This window comes from Camelus bactrianus, chromosome 11 (genome assembly GCF_048773025.1).
Source record: "Camelus bactrianus isolate YW-2024 breed Bactrian camel chromosome 11, ASM4877302v1, whole genome shotgun sequence".
Classification (NCBI taxonomy): domain Eukaryota; kingdom Metazoa; phylum Chordata; class Mammalia; order Artiodactyla; family Camelidae; genus Camelus; species Camelus bactrianus.
The window spans coordinates 65,810,004-65,826,374 of NC_133549.1; the positions used below are offsets into that span (position 1 = coordinate 65,810,004).

At 48.8% G+C, this 16,371-nt stretch overlaps 2 protein-coding genes across 3 annotated transcripts in view; one reads left to right on the forward strand and one right to left on the reverse strand.

Moving 5' to 3' along the window:
- FAM241B (family with sequence similarity 241 member B) overlaps window positions 1-16,371 on the forward strand; it is a 231,648-nt gene that overhangs the window by 16,847 nt on the left and 198,430 nt on the right. The window lies entirely within an intron of this gene.
- NEUROG3 (neurogenin 3) lies at window positions 12,598-14,887 on the reverse strand. 2 transcript variants are annotated; one of them, XM_010951663.3, is made up of 2 exons: window positions 14,637-14,887; window positions 12,598-14,479 (listed from the first exon to the last, which is right to left on the reverse strand). In XM_010951663.3, the coding sequence occupies exon 2, from the start codon at window positions 14,476-14,478 to the stop codon at window positions 13,831-13,833; it is 648 nt and encodes a 215-aa protein (XP_010949965.2). In that variant the 5' UTR covers window position 14,479; window positions 14,637-14,887; the 3' UTR covers window positions 12,598-13,830. The 2 variants fall into 2 exon arrangements, with proteins under 2 accessions (XP_010949965.2, XP_074230572.1); XM_074374471.1 differs by having other exon boundaries at window positions 12,598-14,543.

The window sequence follows — 16,371 nt, forward strand, 5'->3', positions numbered from 1 at the left end:
GTTTCTTGGCTTGGAGTCACATCATTCCAGTCTCTGCCTCTGTCTTCATATAGCCTTTCCCTCCGTGTCTCAGTACCCATTTCCTCTTCTCTTACAAGGACTTGTCACTAGATTTAGAGCCCACCTAATGCAAGATGATGTCATATTCAGATTCATAACTTAATTACATCTACAAAGACCCTTTTTTCCAAATAAGGTCACATTTACAGCTTCTTGATGGACATATCTTTTGAGGCAGGAGTAAGGGAAACACTATTCAACCCACCACAGAGGGATCCTTATCTAAAATGGTTTCAAAAATTTAAAAAGTACCACTCTAATATTTAATCAAATGAGCCACAGTTCCTAGTAAATGTTTTTATATAGAAAAGCTCACTTCCTGAGTAGACCAGGTGTTTGAGCCCTGGATCTACCTGGAACTCCCAGAGTGCCCACTGTAGATCAGGGCACAGGGAGGAACCCAACCAATCCCAATGAAATGGACTGGTTCAGTTTCCTTTATATCCCTTCCTCAAACCCCATGTGGTTCAGTGGGAAACTGGAGAGGGAAGAGGAAGGATCATTAGCTTTTGAGTTGAGAGGTAGGAGTTCAAACCCTCTTCTGCTCCATGTTCACCAACTTCGAAGCCCCGGAGCACCTGTACCAAGCCCTTCTGATCCCTGCCCGCCTTGCAAAGCTTTGGCCTCAAATGTTTTTTGTCAAAAATTCCACTATTGCTATCCTGCCAAAGGCATTTTTAAAAAATCGAAGTACCACTGTATTCATTAATTAAAGCTTTTTAAATAATAACATTTCCCTCTGATTAGAAAATAATAGAGCTCAGTTCTATTTAAAAATGAAAGAAAATCCTGCAACCACATTATCTGGTCAATAAATTGGTAGATATCTTTCCAGATTTTACCCCAGGCATATTCATGCACATATCTTTTGTGTAAATAGTTTCGTATTATACTTTTAGGAAGAATGTTTGTTATCTTTCATCCAGAATTTCTAAATATTTTGTAATGGAGTAGTTTACAAGTTGCCTCACTTGCCATCTTGCTTAAACTCCAGTTTGTATTTCCCACTTGGCGATATATTGTGAACATTTCCCCATTTAACAAACATTATTTTACAACGTAATTTGCAATGGGGCATAGTAACCCCATTGAATATATATAATAATCTACTATAAAGTAGAATATATATAATAATCTATATATCTATAGTAATCTATAATAATCTGTTCTCTATGGTTGAACATTTCCTTTGTATCTAATTTTTAATATACATTTCTAATAAGCTAATATATAATAATCTAATATTAATATATAATATGTAATTTAAAATATAACTTAATATATAAGAATATAATTTGTCCTCTATGGTTGAACATCTCCTTTGTATCTAATTTTTTACATTATAAAAGATGGTGTTATAAATACCTTTACTGCCACATTTTTATGCAATTTCTGTAGGAGGAACTACTGAGCCAACAGGTTTGACTATTTTAAGACATTTGATAATGTCAACAAAAAAGGATGACTCAGTTTTTTAAAATAATTAAATATATGGACATGATAAAAAATTTTTTAAATTCAGAAAGATAATAATCATGACAATAGCCACAGCTAACCTTCACTGAGGGTCTCATGCAGTCTCCTACTTTTATATATTATTATATTGTATAGAGTGGGTACTTATTATATATTGTATTATATTGTAGATCCTATATTTAATCTTTATAACTGTCCTATGAAAGAGGTACTGTAAGTATTCCTATTTCACAAATGACATTGAGGCTTAAAGAGATTGCCTAAGGTCACCAGGCTGTAAGTGGCAGATGTATCATCCAAACCCAGGGAGCCTGACTCCTAAGCCTGCTCTTGACCATCGCAACAAAGAGGTAAGCAGCTCTCTTGCCTCCATGGAAAGCTCTGTGCAGAAGAGCTGCAGGAGCTGCAGTGAGATTAGGCTCTGGCATGTGGGCTAGACCAGAGAGAGAGGGGACAGAAAGGCTCCAGGCAGGGACCTCTGTGTGGCTGTGGCAACAGTACAGTCAAGAGCTGACGGAGAGCTAGGGCAGGTCCACAGACATTGCAGAGGCAGAATCCACAGGGCTGGGGTGAGGCTGGCACCGGGGTTTCTAACTTAGGAGGTGGGTGACTGGTGATGCTGTTAGCAGGAGTGGAACCACAAGGAGGAGGTGTGGCCAGATCACAGAGGAGAAGCCTCGCTCCACTGGGGGGTGTGCTTGTGAGTCTGCCTTGCCCCTTCTGCTGAGGCCCTCTTTTCCTACAGCTCACACAATGCCTGGCATGCAGACTGGTAGAGCCAGAGCCCCTGGAAACCTGGCTGCTTCTCTTTCCCCTCCTGCTTCTCTCCCACTCTCTCCTGTTTGTGTTGCTCCAGTGAGCTACCTATTGCCACCTCCCTCCCTGCTTGAGGCTCTGAGGATTCCGACAGATTTATCCTCCCCCTGGAGAAGGGTGGGAACACCCCCTCCTTTCCCTCAGTGTTAATTGTTAATTTCTCCTCTTAGAAGGAGAAATGGCTGGGAGGGGTCTGACTGCTAAAAACACAGCCCTTTCTTGAGTACTCCGTGGGCCCAGGGAATACCCTAGGCCTGGCAACAAAACCACAGCCCAGAAGCTGACTTGTAAGAGGTCCAGAGAGTAGGGGGCAGCCTGGCCCCTACGTTCTTTCAGTTTAATTTTACTAAAAACATCACCACTGAATGCCTATCATGTGCTAAGCATTCAAGAGACACTGCAGTGAACTGGACATGGCCCCTGCCTTCAAGCTATGACCCTCTCTCAGCCAGACAGCTGAGTCATAAAAGGGGCATAAAGCCAGTGCCATGGGCACGGGGTTGGGGGCTGGCCTCAATTCTGCATGGTGAGTCTAGGCTGCAAAGCTGGGATATTCGACTCTGGATCCCGATCTACCACTAACTCTACGTGTGACCTTGGGCCAGTCTCTTCCCCTCTTGGGTCTTCAGTTTCCACAGCTGTGAAGCCAAAGTTCAGGACTCAGGGGTTTCTGAGACTATTTCCAACCAGGGCAAGAGGGAGTTCTGTTCCTGGCTCCCGAGTCCTTTTTTCATTGCTGCTAGCTTTTTGCTCCCACTCTTTAAAAGCAATGAGAAGAGGCTGGGGTGGGGGCAGGGGACATGGGGACTATAAAGAAATTCCCAGACTGGTTTGTTGCTTTTTTTGTGAGGACAGAGGAACTGGGAGTGCTGGGGGAGGGCAGAGGGGAAAGACAGGGATAGAGTGAGGCGGGGGAGAGGCGGGGGAGAGGAGGGAGCACATATGAGACAGAAGAATGAAATAAAGGGGAATTCAACAAAAGGAAGTGAAAAGTGAGTGACAAGTTTGAGGCTGCAGGCCTGAGGCCAGCCAGGCCTTCAGGGCAAAGAATGGAGACAAACGAGCTAGATTTTCATGCTTGGTAGACAGTGAATGAAGAGCATCTTTTAAAACCCTATCAGGAACTCTTTGGATTGTCATTAGATCTGGAGAGGGGAAAAAGACGGAGGGAGGAGATTGCTGCATTTGGCCCCCTGGGTGTGAAAAAGTCCTGATTCTCTGCTGGCAGCTGGGGGTTGGGGGGGGGCCTTCTTCTTGCTGGAGCCAGGCATGCCTGGGCCCCTCAAAGGTTTCGGTATATTATTTGTTATTTCAAGGGCCCTTGAAATTCAGTGGCTGGCTCCCCCTGCTCTCGGTGGGTGACACCACACTGGAGCTAGGAGAGGGAGGGAGAACTGGGGTTGACACCGGGTTTCTAGCTCCTTGTAGGATGATCAACCATCTGGACTTGCCTGGGACAGGACTTGCAGTGCTAAAACTGGGAAAGTACTGGACAAACCAGAATGATTGGTCACCAAACTTTGGGGTGAGACTGGTGGGAATAGGAGGGAACTGACTTGCCCAAGGCCAGTCCCACTCAGGCATGGAGTCAGGGCTGGCCTGGTCTTGGTCTTGGCCTTGGTCCTGGTCTCCAATTGGCCGCCCAGCTCACCTGCTCAGCTGGGAGAGAGGAGATGCTAAGATGGAGGTTCTTTGTTTGCACATTTTGTAAAACATGATGGGAAACATTTGAATATGACTAGAAATTAGTTCATATTTCAGAATTGTTCACTTTATGAAGTATAAAAAATGACTTGGTTGTGTTTTTTAAAATGTTCTATTATTTAGAAATGGACACTGAAGTCTTTACAAGAGAGATGTTAGATATCTGGGATGTGTTTTAAAAGATTCTCTACACAAATGAAAACAGAAGTGTGTATGCAGGATTGGGGTGCATGGGGGTGGGGGGAATAGATGAAACAAGGCTGGCCATGACCCAGTGGTTGTATAAGCTGAGTGATGCTGCATGAGGATGCAGGATTCTATTCTATTTTATGCATGTTCAAAAATGTCCAAAACCAAATCTTAAAAAGAGGAAAAGTAAAGCATGGCAGTGGTGCAGCATAGTGGTGGTTAAGACTGCTGGCTCTAAGGCAAGAGAGCCTGGGTTCAATCTAGCTCCACCGTTCACTGGGCAACGTGTAACATGTTAATTGCTCTCAGCTTCAATTTCATCCTTTATAAAATGGTAATAATAATTCTGATCTCACAGATTAAGTAATAGAAGTACTAGAACTGTGCTTACAACATGGTGAACACTCAATAAAAATTAGATGCCATCCAGAAGAAGGGAAATTTGGGGGGCCCTTTTAGCTCAGGAGAACTTTCAGAGCTTTGATCCTGGGAGTGGGTGTTTTTCCTGGAATAACTTTTCTTTTGGAGAGGTCAGCTACTGGGACTCAGGCCTTCTCTGTACAATGAACCTATGTAGACTGCCTCCCTTCCCTCACCCCTGGCTTCCACAGAGCCCCCTGCCACCCCTCTCTTCTGTTCTCAATCTTACGTGTTTCACAGACCTTAGTCTCCCCACCTCCTCCAGGAGGTCTCAGTACCATGCTTGTGCCTTCATGCCTTCATTTGACTGATTTCCTCTGGTCTCTGTCAGTCAACCATGAACTAAATGCTAGAGAGTAGGTTTTAATCTCCTTCTGGGGTCTCTCTCTCAGGCTGAGCACACAGAAGCATGAGAATATGCTAGTTCACACATAGGGACAGCACACACTGAGACACACACACATGCACACAGAAGCATGGGCACATGCATGTGCACACACACATGCAACATTAAGTAAGGCAGGTATATTGGAACCTGCTCACAAATGGGACCAGCAGCAAAGAGGCCAGAAGGCCTAAAGATGCAAAGAGAAGAGGAAAAGGGGGCCTGGTCTTGCTAGTTGGGGGTCCATAGTGCAGAGCTAATCAGCGCTGTGAGTGGCAGAGGTTGGGGGCCATCGGCACCTGACGCCAAGCTCACTGCTGAGGTCTGTGTTCTCAGAGTCCAGAGCCAGGTAGAGAGCAGTAGTGACAAGCCACTTGCCCCTATGCCAGGAGACAGCATAAAGAGACCTGCATGTTGGAGGCCAAGAGCTGATCTCCTGCCAGACTACAGCCATTGCTGATGGTACAGCAGGAGCAAGAATGGAAACAATAAAAATCTCCATTTACTCTGCACTGGGCACAGATGCTGAGCACTTGTCTTGTGTAATTTCATTTAATCCTGACAATTACCCTCTGAGGTATCATTGTGTCCTTTTATAGTTGAGGAAACAGAGGCTGAGAGACATTAGGTTCCTGGCTCAAGGTCACACATCTGGGGAGGGTCAGAGCTGAAATTTGAATCCAGAGTGTCTGTCTTCAGAGCAGCTCTCAGCTATTACACTCTATTACGCTATTTATGCTGAGCAAAAAACAAAAAATGAAAAACAAACAAAAAATGATACTGGGGATGGATTTATGATTGAAAATGTATGATGTCTCAGATTTGATTTAAAATAATCCACAGAAGTAGTGTTGGAAGAAGTGGGTAGGTATGTGAGTGAAATATAATTGCCTCTGAGTTGATAATTGTTGGACTTCAGTGATGAATATATGAGAATTAATTATACACTTCTATTTGTAAATTTTTTCGTGATAAATTTTACTGGTTCTGGGTTCTACCTTGGCTGTAGCACCACTGGACGATCTTGAGCATGTTGCTGAACATCTGTATGCCTCGGTTTTCCCACTGGTCCTTGCCCCATCTGTTTCCAATTCATTGCAGGACTGCAATGCTGCTTAATATGTACCCATGGAATAAGGGGTGTGGAATACCTCAACCTGAAGAGACACCAGCCCCCCTATTTCTAAGGACAGCCAGGGACCCCTTCTAACTGAAGATCATTCTTTGCCTCTCACTTTGCAGAAAGAAAAACTCTGGCAGAGCTGTTTGTGTGATTTGTCTGTGTCCAGGCTCCTGGAGTGTAAAATATAAGTGTGTGTGTGAGTGTGAGTGTGTGTGTGTGTGTGTGTGTGTGTGTGGTGGGGAATGTGCAGTGCTCATTCCACCTGTGTGGGTCTCCTCTTCTCTTCCAAGTCGCCACCTGTTCATTCCTCGTTCAAAAGGGGCATAGGGGCCCCAGGCAGAAGGGTGGTGCTCAGACCCTGGGGGAGGCAAATGAGGCTCTGGGCCTCCCAAACACTGGGGATGATAAATGGGGTCCAAGTCTTTCAGGCTTCATTATAGAGTCACCATGGGTTTGCCCAAACCATGGCAACCGATTCAAGCAATGATTAACCTAATAAAGCAGAGGCAAAGGGGAAAAAGATGCATTCAAGACCCCAAGTCAGGCCCTGGTTCTCCAGAGGCAGTAAATTTCCCTTCAGTGGGTACAGTGTCCAGGCCCCAGACGTCCTAAATCTCTGCCTCTGGGAGTGGGGGTGGGGAGGCCTGTGAAAACAGTAAATGGATGTCAGAGATCAGCTGGGGTAGCTCCAATGCTCACTTAATGGTGCCCCTCCTGGGCCCTTCTGGAAAACAGACCCAGCACTAGGGGACAGGGAGACATCTGCTTTAGCTCCAGGAGTCAGATCACCTAAGCTTTCTTCTTTTGAGCTCTGATATATTTGGTCCTGGGGAGGTGTATGTGTGTGAGTGTGTATGTGAGCATGTGTGTCTGTCTGTCTCTGGGGTTGAAGAGCAGGCAGCAGAGATTCTGCTGCTGCCGCTGTGATGGCAGCCTCAGATGACTGTCAAGGATCCCTGCCACCCGGTATATGTGGCCTTGTGTAATCCCCTTACTTTGGCTGTGGGCTGGATTTAGTCATTTCTTTCTAGTGAATAGAATGTGGCAGAGGTAATGGGATGTCACTTTTGAGATTAGATTACAAAAGACTGGCTTCCACCTTGGGTGTCCCCCTACCTCTTCTTTGCTTGCACTGTAGGAAGCTATTTGCCATGTTGTGAGCTGCCCTATGGAAGTGCCCACATGGCAAAGAACTGAGGAAGGCTTATGGTCCAAAGCCACTGAGGAACTAAGGCCTTCAGTCCAATAGCCCTTGAGGAATTAAATTCTGCCAATAGCCACATAAGTGAGCTTGGAGTTGGATCTGTCCCCAGTGAAGCCATCAGGTGAGACTATATCCTTGGCTGACACCCTGACTGCAGCCTTGTGGGACACTTTGTGCCAGGGGTCCCTACCTAAGCTGTGTCTGGATTCCTTACCTACAGAAAATCCACATAAATAAGTGTTTGTTGTTTTAAGTAGTTAAGTGTTTTTTTGTTTTGTTTTGTTTTGTTTTTTGTAGTTTCTTATGCAGCAATAAGTAACTAGTAAAACAGAGGTAGTATCACTGGTGATGGGGTTAAAAGATAGAAGGAGCATCAGTTCATCTCTGTAATTAACAGGCTTATGGGCTTGGGCAAGTCATATAACCTCTCACTGGTTAATGTGGGAAAGTCAGTCCTGGCCCATACCTTCTTAGCTAGTCTTCTGTAGGAATGAGATGGAGATGGAGTGGATATTATAATGAGGCTTGTTTCAGATTGCAGGCAGGCACATGAAGTCTATGGACATATTTGTCATCTCATCTGAATCCTTATAAAACCCTATGAGGTAGGTTACTCTTGTGATAACCCAGTCTCACCTAATCAGGTGGGGCATCTTCTAAAATAGACCCATAGGCAGCCAAAGAAGGTTGTTTTGGTGCTGAGGAGGGAATAAAGCAGGTAATGGATCTCTATGTAATTTATTCCAGAGATGATTGGAAAACACTTGAAGAGTTTAAATAGGAGAGTGACAATATTATATTTGCATATTTCTCTGGCTGCACCATGGAGGGTGCAGTGACAAGTGTTGAGATTAGAGGTAGAGAGATCAGTTAGGCAGTCTCTCCAAGCAAAAGATGAGAGCCTGAACTAGAGAAGTTGTCATAAGGAGGTAAAGGTGAGGCTAGGTTCAAAAAATACTGGAAAGGACAAATCAGCAGGACTTAAGGGTTAATTGGATGTGGCTAGTAAGAGAGAAGAGTCAAGATGAACCCTAGATTTCTAGTATGGATGACTGAGTGATGCTAGTTATACCAGGAACAAGAGGCAGCATTAGTTCGGAGTTAGGAGAGAGTAATTCCATTTTGGACATGTCTCATTTGGGGGGCTCAAGTGACATCTGGATATGTAATCTTGGAGCTCTGGAAGGATAGATCACAACTGGGGAGGGTCACTAGGAAGGAGTGGGTAGCCCTCGGCTTAGGTGCCAACTTGCACTGCACAGGGGTGCAGAGGAAATTCAAATTCATCCAAAAGTGCCCCCTCCCCAAAAACAAAAGCCTGGGAGAATGAGAAGAATTTGACACAAATGAAGATGTTAATAATAATAATAATAAAATAATAATTATTATTATTATCATTTATGGTAGTTAGTGTGCACTAAAAGCAAGCATGTTTAATCAACCCAGTTAAGTAGCTATGACTTATTGTCCCAGCTCCACAGGTGAGGAATATGGGCCGGAGGGAGGCAAAGGAGTATAATTGAAAACCATAAGTTAGTGGCAGTACCAGGTTTTGAACTAATGCCTCTGTGATTCTAAAGCAACTGTTTTTAACCACTCTGCCATTTGTGTATGCATTTGGAAGACTTCTTTTTGCCTTTGTTCTTGAAATAACTAAAACTTCATTTTAACCCAAAGAATGAGACCCCTGTTGAGGGCAAAGTTCCAAACCAGTTTTCCAAGTTTAGGGCTGCTGCATTCTAAACTTCCAATGCAATTCCACTTTCTCAGATGCTGTCAGAAATTCTGAAGCTGGTCACTCAGTTCTAACTCCATCAGTTATAAGAGAGAGTTTTTTGGCCTAGCTGAGAAAAGGGCCTTTCTGAGTCACACAGTCAGTTGGTAGCAACAGAGTCTATGCTTTCCCCACCACATCAAGGAAACCGACAGTCTTCTGGGTCTACATATCCACAGGGAGCTCCCCAGGGACTCCAGCCTGGAAACGTGGGCAAAGGAGGTTGATAGGTGGTTTCTTTACTGAGAACGCCAATTTCCAAGAAGCGTCTCTCACTCTGAACCAAAGCAGTTATTTCAGCACCATGGTCAGGGGCGCGCCGCTGCTTTTCAGGACCTCGGTGCCCGACCTACTTAGGGCGGCAGGCGTTCTCTCCCACCGCCTTGGCCCTCGGATCCCAGAAGCAGAGGAGGTCACACAACAGCCTGGAATCTCCCTAAGGGCCTGGGGGTGGGGGGCGGCCAAAGCACAGGGTCACCTCTTGGCCTTACAAGACCCAGAGGACCCAGCTCGAACCAGAGCATAGACAACTGGAGACTGAGTCAGCACAGAGGAGAGAGCGCTAAATTACTAGCCTAGAGCCAGGGTCAGAGTTTTAGCTTGCTCCAGTAACTCACCGAGTGATTGAGGGCCTTGGGCAAGTCACCTACTTCCAAGACTTTGGGTCTCTGTTTCCATGGTGTGACTATCTGGCCTTGCCCACCTCACTGGCTGTAGGAGGGGGCCTGATAGAAGAGGTGTCCAGCCTCAAGTCTGTCACTGTCTGTGCTCTTGGCCCTTTGAAGGTGGAGGAGTCAGGTAAGGTTAGTGACTGTCCCCCACGCCCATCCCCCACTCCTTCTTGAGCACTATCTGCAGGTATTTAAAAAGAGGAGGGGGAAAAGAAATGCAACAGAGAGTATTAATTACATATATGTAGAAATGTAATTATAATATACTCAGTGCTTATTCTGCACCACATTCTCAGCCAAATGTGTTCCTCCCCCCTGCACTGTTCCCCTGGGTCTGAAGTCTCTTTTCTACTGCTTCCAGTAGAAAAGGTGGGAGAGCTGTAATTCCATCCATTGCTAGCACTGGTTTCCCTTAGGCACCTAGAAATCCAGTGAAAGGGTATCAGGGATTCTCTCCAGCTTCTCATGTGAATTAGCTGAGGCTCAGAGACTTGTCCAAGGTCACACAGCTGGGCAGTGGATCTATGGGTGAGAGGAGGGGCAGAGTGCGCTTGTGGGGTCGCGTGTGGCCCTGGCCCCGCCTGCCTTTGTGCCAGCCCAGCAGCTCGGCTCCCAGACATTAGCATTCCAATGGCCCTGGGATGCTTTTGTCTGCGGTTGCGATCAGCTTCGGGGGTGGGGTGGGATGGGGGCAGGGCACCATAAATCTACCTGCTTGTGTGTGAGGACCGGGTGGGAAGGGGTGGTGCAAGATTCATGTGCTGTTTTTCTGGAAGGCAGGGCTCAAACAAAGGCAGAAGAAGGGGAAGAGTCCTTCTATCTGAGTGTCTCTGCAGACCCTGCTTGGGACCCTGTTCCACTTTGGGGGAGTTTGGGCACAGGCGATAACCTCAGACCAAAGGAGGCTTCGCAGACACTCTAGCGAAGGCATAGTGGGAGGAGGGTGGGCTTCCAGCAGAGATCCAGAGAAGCTTGACTGATTTTAAAAGCCACTGAAGACAAAATGCCCGTGGAGGGGTGGGGGTGTGTGTGTGGTGATGGTGATGCTAGGCTAGTTGTATGTGCCACTCACAGAAATGTTTCCTAGCCCTTCTTGATGAGGGAAAGAGACATGGGTGAGATTTATCACCTCGGTGTGGTTCCAAACACCTTGATGGAGCTCATCCTGGGCAAGGAGCCCTAAACCTTCCTCTACCTCCTGACTTGAAGAGTAGAACTGACAGCTCTGGGGGTCAGATCTGCCCTGACCCAAGGTGGGGGCACAGCATTCCAGTTGGTTAAACAGTGCTTTTTTTTTTAATTCGTGGGGCAGATGACCAGTCTTTGTGTGTTGGTTGACTAATAGCTCCTTAATGAGCACCCTTATAAGCAGGAGAGGGACTGGCAGTGGGTGCCTCCACCTGGCACCCAGGGCCAACACTTTTCCAGCTTCAGGAAGTTGTTCACACCAAGGGAGTCCTCTGCCTATTTGAACACTACTTCCCACAGCCTTTCACAGGAAGAATCATCTTCCTACCTGAGGACTTCCTCTCTACACTTTTAGTCCAGGGCCAAAATACCACCTTCTCTGGCAAACCTCCCAATCCAGCCACAGGTGACAATCCTACCATCCCTCCTGTGGCTCTTACTTCCACTCAGCACCAGTGTTTTTTAACCTTGAATGATTTTGTCTACATACTTGATATTGTCTCTGGAGGACAGAGATGGGCCTGCCTGATTTTTATGGCTGTCCACCCCTCCCCCTAATCCCCAGTAAGTAGCAGGCTGTGGCTTGGTCTGTGCAACTTGGAGCTGCTGACACCTGCCCGGGCGGTGCCCCAGGTGGAAAATTGGCTGCTGCAAAAGTCACCAATAACCCATTAATCTCCTCCTTCTAGATTAAAGCTGTGAAATGAAACAACACCTTTGTTCATTCGTTTGTTTGCAGCGTCCTCCTAACTGCCCCCAAATCTGGCCCCTGATAACTAAGACATATCTCCTCCCAGCTACCATTAGGGACTTTGGGAATAAAGGAGAGAGGAAAAGTTCAGTTTGAAGCAGGGAGGGCATAAGAGACAGATGCAAGACGCGTTAACCCCTGCAAAGTGGCCACCTTTGTGTTCTAACACACTGGAAATCGATATATCCACCTACTCCCAGCCCCTGACCCTGCCACACCCCACTGGGGTTGGACTGCTGCTTCCCTGGGTGCCCTGGGGCTAATCCAAGGAGGCTTCTGGGGTTCAACTTGTAAGGTAGGGTGCCCACCTTCCATTTTCCTGTTTCAGAGAGTCAAGTAGACTCCAAGTTCTTAGAGGTCAGACCTGCTTCCTGGAGGTCCTCGGGGTCTCTGAAGCCACTTAGGGGTGCTCCAGCAGTGCCATGGGGACAAGTTTCAATATCACTGCACATCAGTCTACTTTGGGAGTGATAGCGAACACATGGCTGGAAACCTTGAATAGTTTCTTGATAAGTTTTTCAATCAAGGCTGCCGAGTGTCCAGGAGGTGTCAGAGATTGCAGCTGGACCCTCTACCTTCTCTGCTCCATACCTCTCAGCCCCACAAATGATGACACCATAGCCACAGCACCAGCAAAATGAGCTCAGAAGATGTGCTTGGGCTCTAAGCACTTTGGGAAAATTCCTGTGATGCACAGCCTGCTGGTGGTGTTTCCAAGGGCTCCAGCCCTGCTGTAGTGTTATTACTCTCTCTTCCCTGAATGCAAGTCATTCTAAATCCAGGCTAGTGGCACTGGGAAAAGGGCCAGTGGCACCAATGAGTTGCCCTAGTTGGAGGCTTGTCTTTCTCCTAAACCACTGTTTGGAATAAGATAAGTTGTTGTCCCATAAATAAAACAAGGGGACTGGGCAGTGGTTTTTAAGAGCCTTCCAACTCTTATTTTCTAAGTGTGTATAGCTGACTCAAGTCAACCTGAGAATCCTCAGATCAACCTGAGAATGCCACCTGCCCGGCCTCCAGCCTAGCACCACAGTCTCTCAGACCAGGCCTCAGGAAGGACCCAAGACCCACGGAAAGGGTCTCATCCCTCTCCTTGGACAGAGCCCCCCTACCCTTCCCAACCCCAGTCACAGAGGCTGCTGCCCTCTCTGCACAATCAAGTTACCTTGCTCAGGCTTCTTAAGAATCCTTTTTTATTGGCTCAAAATCTCATTAACCAGTCCCTAAATAATCTTATGTACAGAATATAGACTTTTCCCGCTATGAAATCTCATCAATAAATACAAGTGTGTAAATCAGGGGAGGGGCCATATAATTTACTGGACAAAAATTCATTTCAAAAGATATCACATAATTTACAAACTGATTTTTTTTCAAAGACAAGGGTGCTTCAGGTCTCGGGTGGGTGGGTGTTGGGGGAAGCTGCCAGAGTCTGTCAGGCGCTTTCCACTTTCGCCATTCACAGCCTCATCTCCTGCCCCTGGGAGGGCGATGGCTCAGGAAAGTGCACAAGGAGAAGGCAAAGGATCACCTTCGTGGATTAAGGCAGAGTAGAGAGGCCGAAACCCCAGACTTGATAGGGACTAGAAGAGGTCAGCGACGTCTTTGAAGAAGACACTGCCCAACAGGAACCAACGTCGAGAGACCAAATATTGGATTAAGTCACATTTGAGGGTAGAGTGGTAAGAGACAGGCAGGCAGACTTCAGTGAGGGTAGGGTGGCTGAGACGGCGAGTGTCTCCTGCTGTGTAGTGCTACCATTCTAGTCTTCTTTGCAGAAGATTTTAGGGTGGCCGCAGGGAGGGGGCCTAAAATGCAAATAGCCTGCAATGCCCACTCGCGGGGGCAGCGGCAGAGGGTTGCAGCTGGCGCGGTACCAAAAAAAAAAAAAAAAAAAAAAAAAAAAAAGGAGGAGGGTAGGGATAGAACCCGGCCTGCCACCCTCTCTGGGCCTGGGCGAGCCAGAAGCAGGAGGAGCAAGTATGCCCAAGGGCCGCCCCCACCGCCGCTGCCCCACATCTCCGAAGGCCTCCGCCCTCTCCCTTTCTCCCACCGGCAGACAGGCCCCTTCATAGAAAGTCTGAAAAAGCCAGGGCGCCAGGGCGCAGGCAGACAGGGGAAGCAGGCGCCTGCAGCCCAGGGCCCTCCTCCAGCGAGGCGGCAGGGCTCAGGCTGCCCGCCTGGGAGACAGGGGAATAGAGGGAGCCCCAGTCTCCCAGGGAGCTGCCGTCTGGGCTGCCCAGCTCCTCGCAGGGCGGCACAAGTGGCTCCAGCCCGTAAAGGCTGTGGTCCGCTATGCGCAGCGTCTGTGTCAGCGCCCAGATGTAATTGTGGGCGAAGCGCAGCGTCTCGATCTTGGTGAGCTTCGCGTCGTCGGGGAAGGTGGGCAGGACGCCGCGCAGCGCGTCCAGCGCGGAGTTGAGGTTGTGCATCCGATTGCGCTCACGGTCGTTGGCATTCTTGCGCCGGTTCCGTCTCTGCTTGCTCAGAGCCAACTCACTTTTGGGCCGGCTGCGTCCTCCTCGCCGCGCGCGAAGCTTCCTCGAGGCGCCTCGGCAGCCGCCCGCTTCTGCCTCGGCACAGTTCCCCAGCACGCGACTGGGGCTGGGCGGAGCGGATGCGACGCAGGTCACTTTGTCGTCTGAGGCGCCCTGGAAAGTCTGCTTTGTCTCATGGGTCACTTGGACAGCTGGTGCACCAGAGGGATGGGGCGCCATCCTGCGGCGGGGCAAAAGGTAAGGGTAAACGTGGGTCGATCACGCAGTTCCCAATCTCGGGCCGGCTGGGGGAAAAATCGAGAAAAAGCCATCACTCCCCGCTCCCGCCGGACCAGAGGACCCCCTTTTCCCTTGGCCCATCGCTCTGTGGCCTTTACCTTGTTCTATGGCGCAAAGGGTTAGAGAGCGGTGGGCAGTGAGAGCAGCGGTGAGCTGAGCTGGCCTTTTCCTCTGCAAATTCAGCTGAGATGCAGGCGCCCCTTCTGGAAAGTTTCCCCAGCCCCAGAGAAGAAAAGTGTAAAGGGGGTCCCGAGCTTCAGCGCGGCTGCGAGACCATGCGGATTTCCTGAGGCGCAAGTCGTGTGCCCCTTGGCACGCTTTATCTGCTGCTCCTGGGCCAGGAGCGTGCCTGCCCGGCTGCTGCCCGCGCCGCCATCCAATCAGCGCCCGGGCCAGGGGGCCCGCGCCACGCGAGCCCGCTCCTCCCCCGCGGGGCACAGCTGGATTCCGGACAAAGGGCTGGGGCCGAGGTCGGGGGGTGGGGGTGGAGGGGTACGCCGCTCTGTTTGCTTTCTCCCCACGGGCTCTGTCCCAGCAACTCTCGGTTCCTCAAAGAGCCTCGCCCAGTGAGAAGAGCCTCGTCTGGCTCGTGTCTGGCGGCCCCCTAGACTGTTTTGCTCTTATTCTGTCTTTCCTTGATATCTAAACAGACCCCTTCTTGATACCCTGAAGGGGGCTTTGGGAAATGTGTAGGGTATGTCAATACCCGTGTGATTACACATGGGGAAATTGAGACTCAGAAAGGAGACAGCTTGCCCCAAATCACTCTGAAAGGACAAGGAGCCAGGTGTCCTGACTACCAGCTTGGAGAAGCGTGTAAAATTCCCAGTGCCATTCTGCTCTCCTGCACTGTGGGTCAGATTAGGAAAAATAGAGGGTGACATTTCACTGACCCTCTCCATTTTGGGAAGGGGGACGGGGCAACCAGAGAGAGAGATCCTGCTTATGTTCCTGCCACTTAGAGACCTTTCCTGGGGATGAGGAGCCCCTCACCACGGTGCCTTGAGATGACATCCAACACTCCTCAGACATAGATGCTTAGAACCTCACCCCTCATCCCCCATCCCAAACCTAAGACATTTCAGTAGTGCCCCAGAGGCGGAGGGTGGCTATTGTGGGACCTCCAGGGGGCATTCCACCACTACCAATTGTGGATAGTATCCTACAAATCTGCCAGGGCCTGCTAGGGAAGAGCTTAGGTGAGAAGGGGTTAGGAAAGGGCGGGGAGTTCACAGTGAGCCCTTTTATCTTCTCAATGCCAGTGGAGTGCTGGCACTGCAAGAAGCAGATCAACTCTTTCTGCCCTTAGTCCTCCTGTCCAAACATAGGAGGGTAGGGGCTGCCGGCCGCTTTGTGGTCCAGCCCCCTGCTGTGATCTAGGCAGAGGTCAGGCGGTGAGCACAGGGATTCCACAAGTCCCTGGTTGGCACTATCTTGAAATCTTTCCAAAATGAGTCTGAACACATCACCCCTCCTTTCTTCCCCCACCCCTCCCTTTTGTCCCCATCCCTCCCTTTTGTCCCTGTTTCAGACACCCTGTGGTCTTCTGCTTCCAGTCACTCAGGGTGAGGAGGATCACAGCTTCTGCTCCTCTCCCTTGACTGCGACACACCCCAGGAGAAAGCCAAGGCTGGGAAGACCTGGGGGTGGGGTGGATTAAGTCTCTGTAGGTGGCAGAGGCTTCACTTTCTAGCAGGTCCATATACCCTGAGCCCCTGGAAGCTGGCAGGAGTTGGGGGCAGAACCCGGCAGGGAAACTGAGGGGATGGGGTGAGGGGAATAGGTAAGTCTGTGTATCTGCCCTAGTGACACCCTCTTGACACTTGCCCAGTC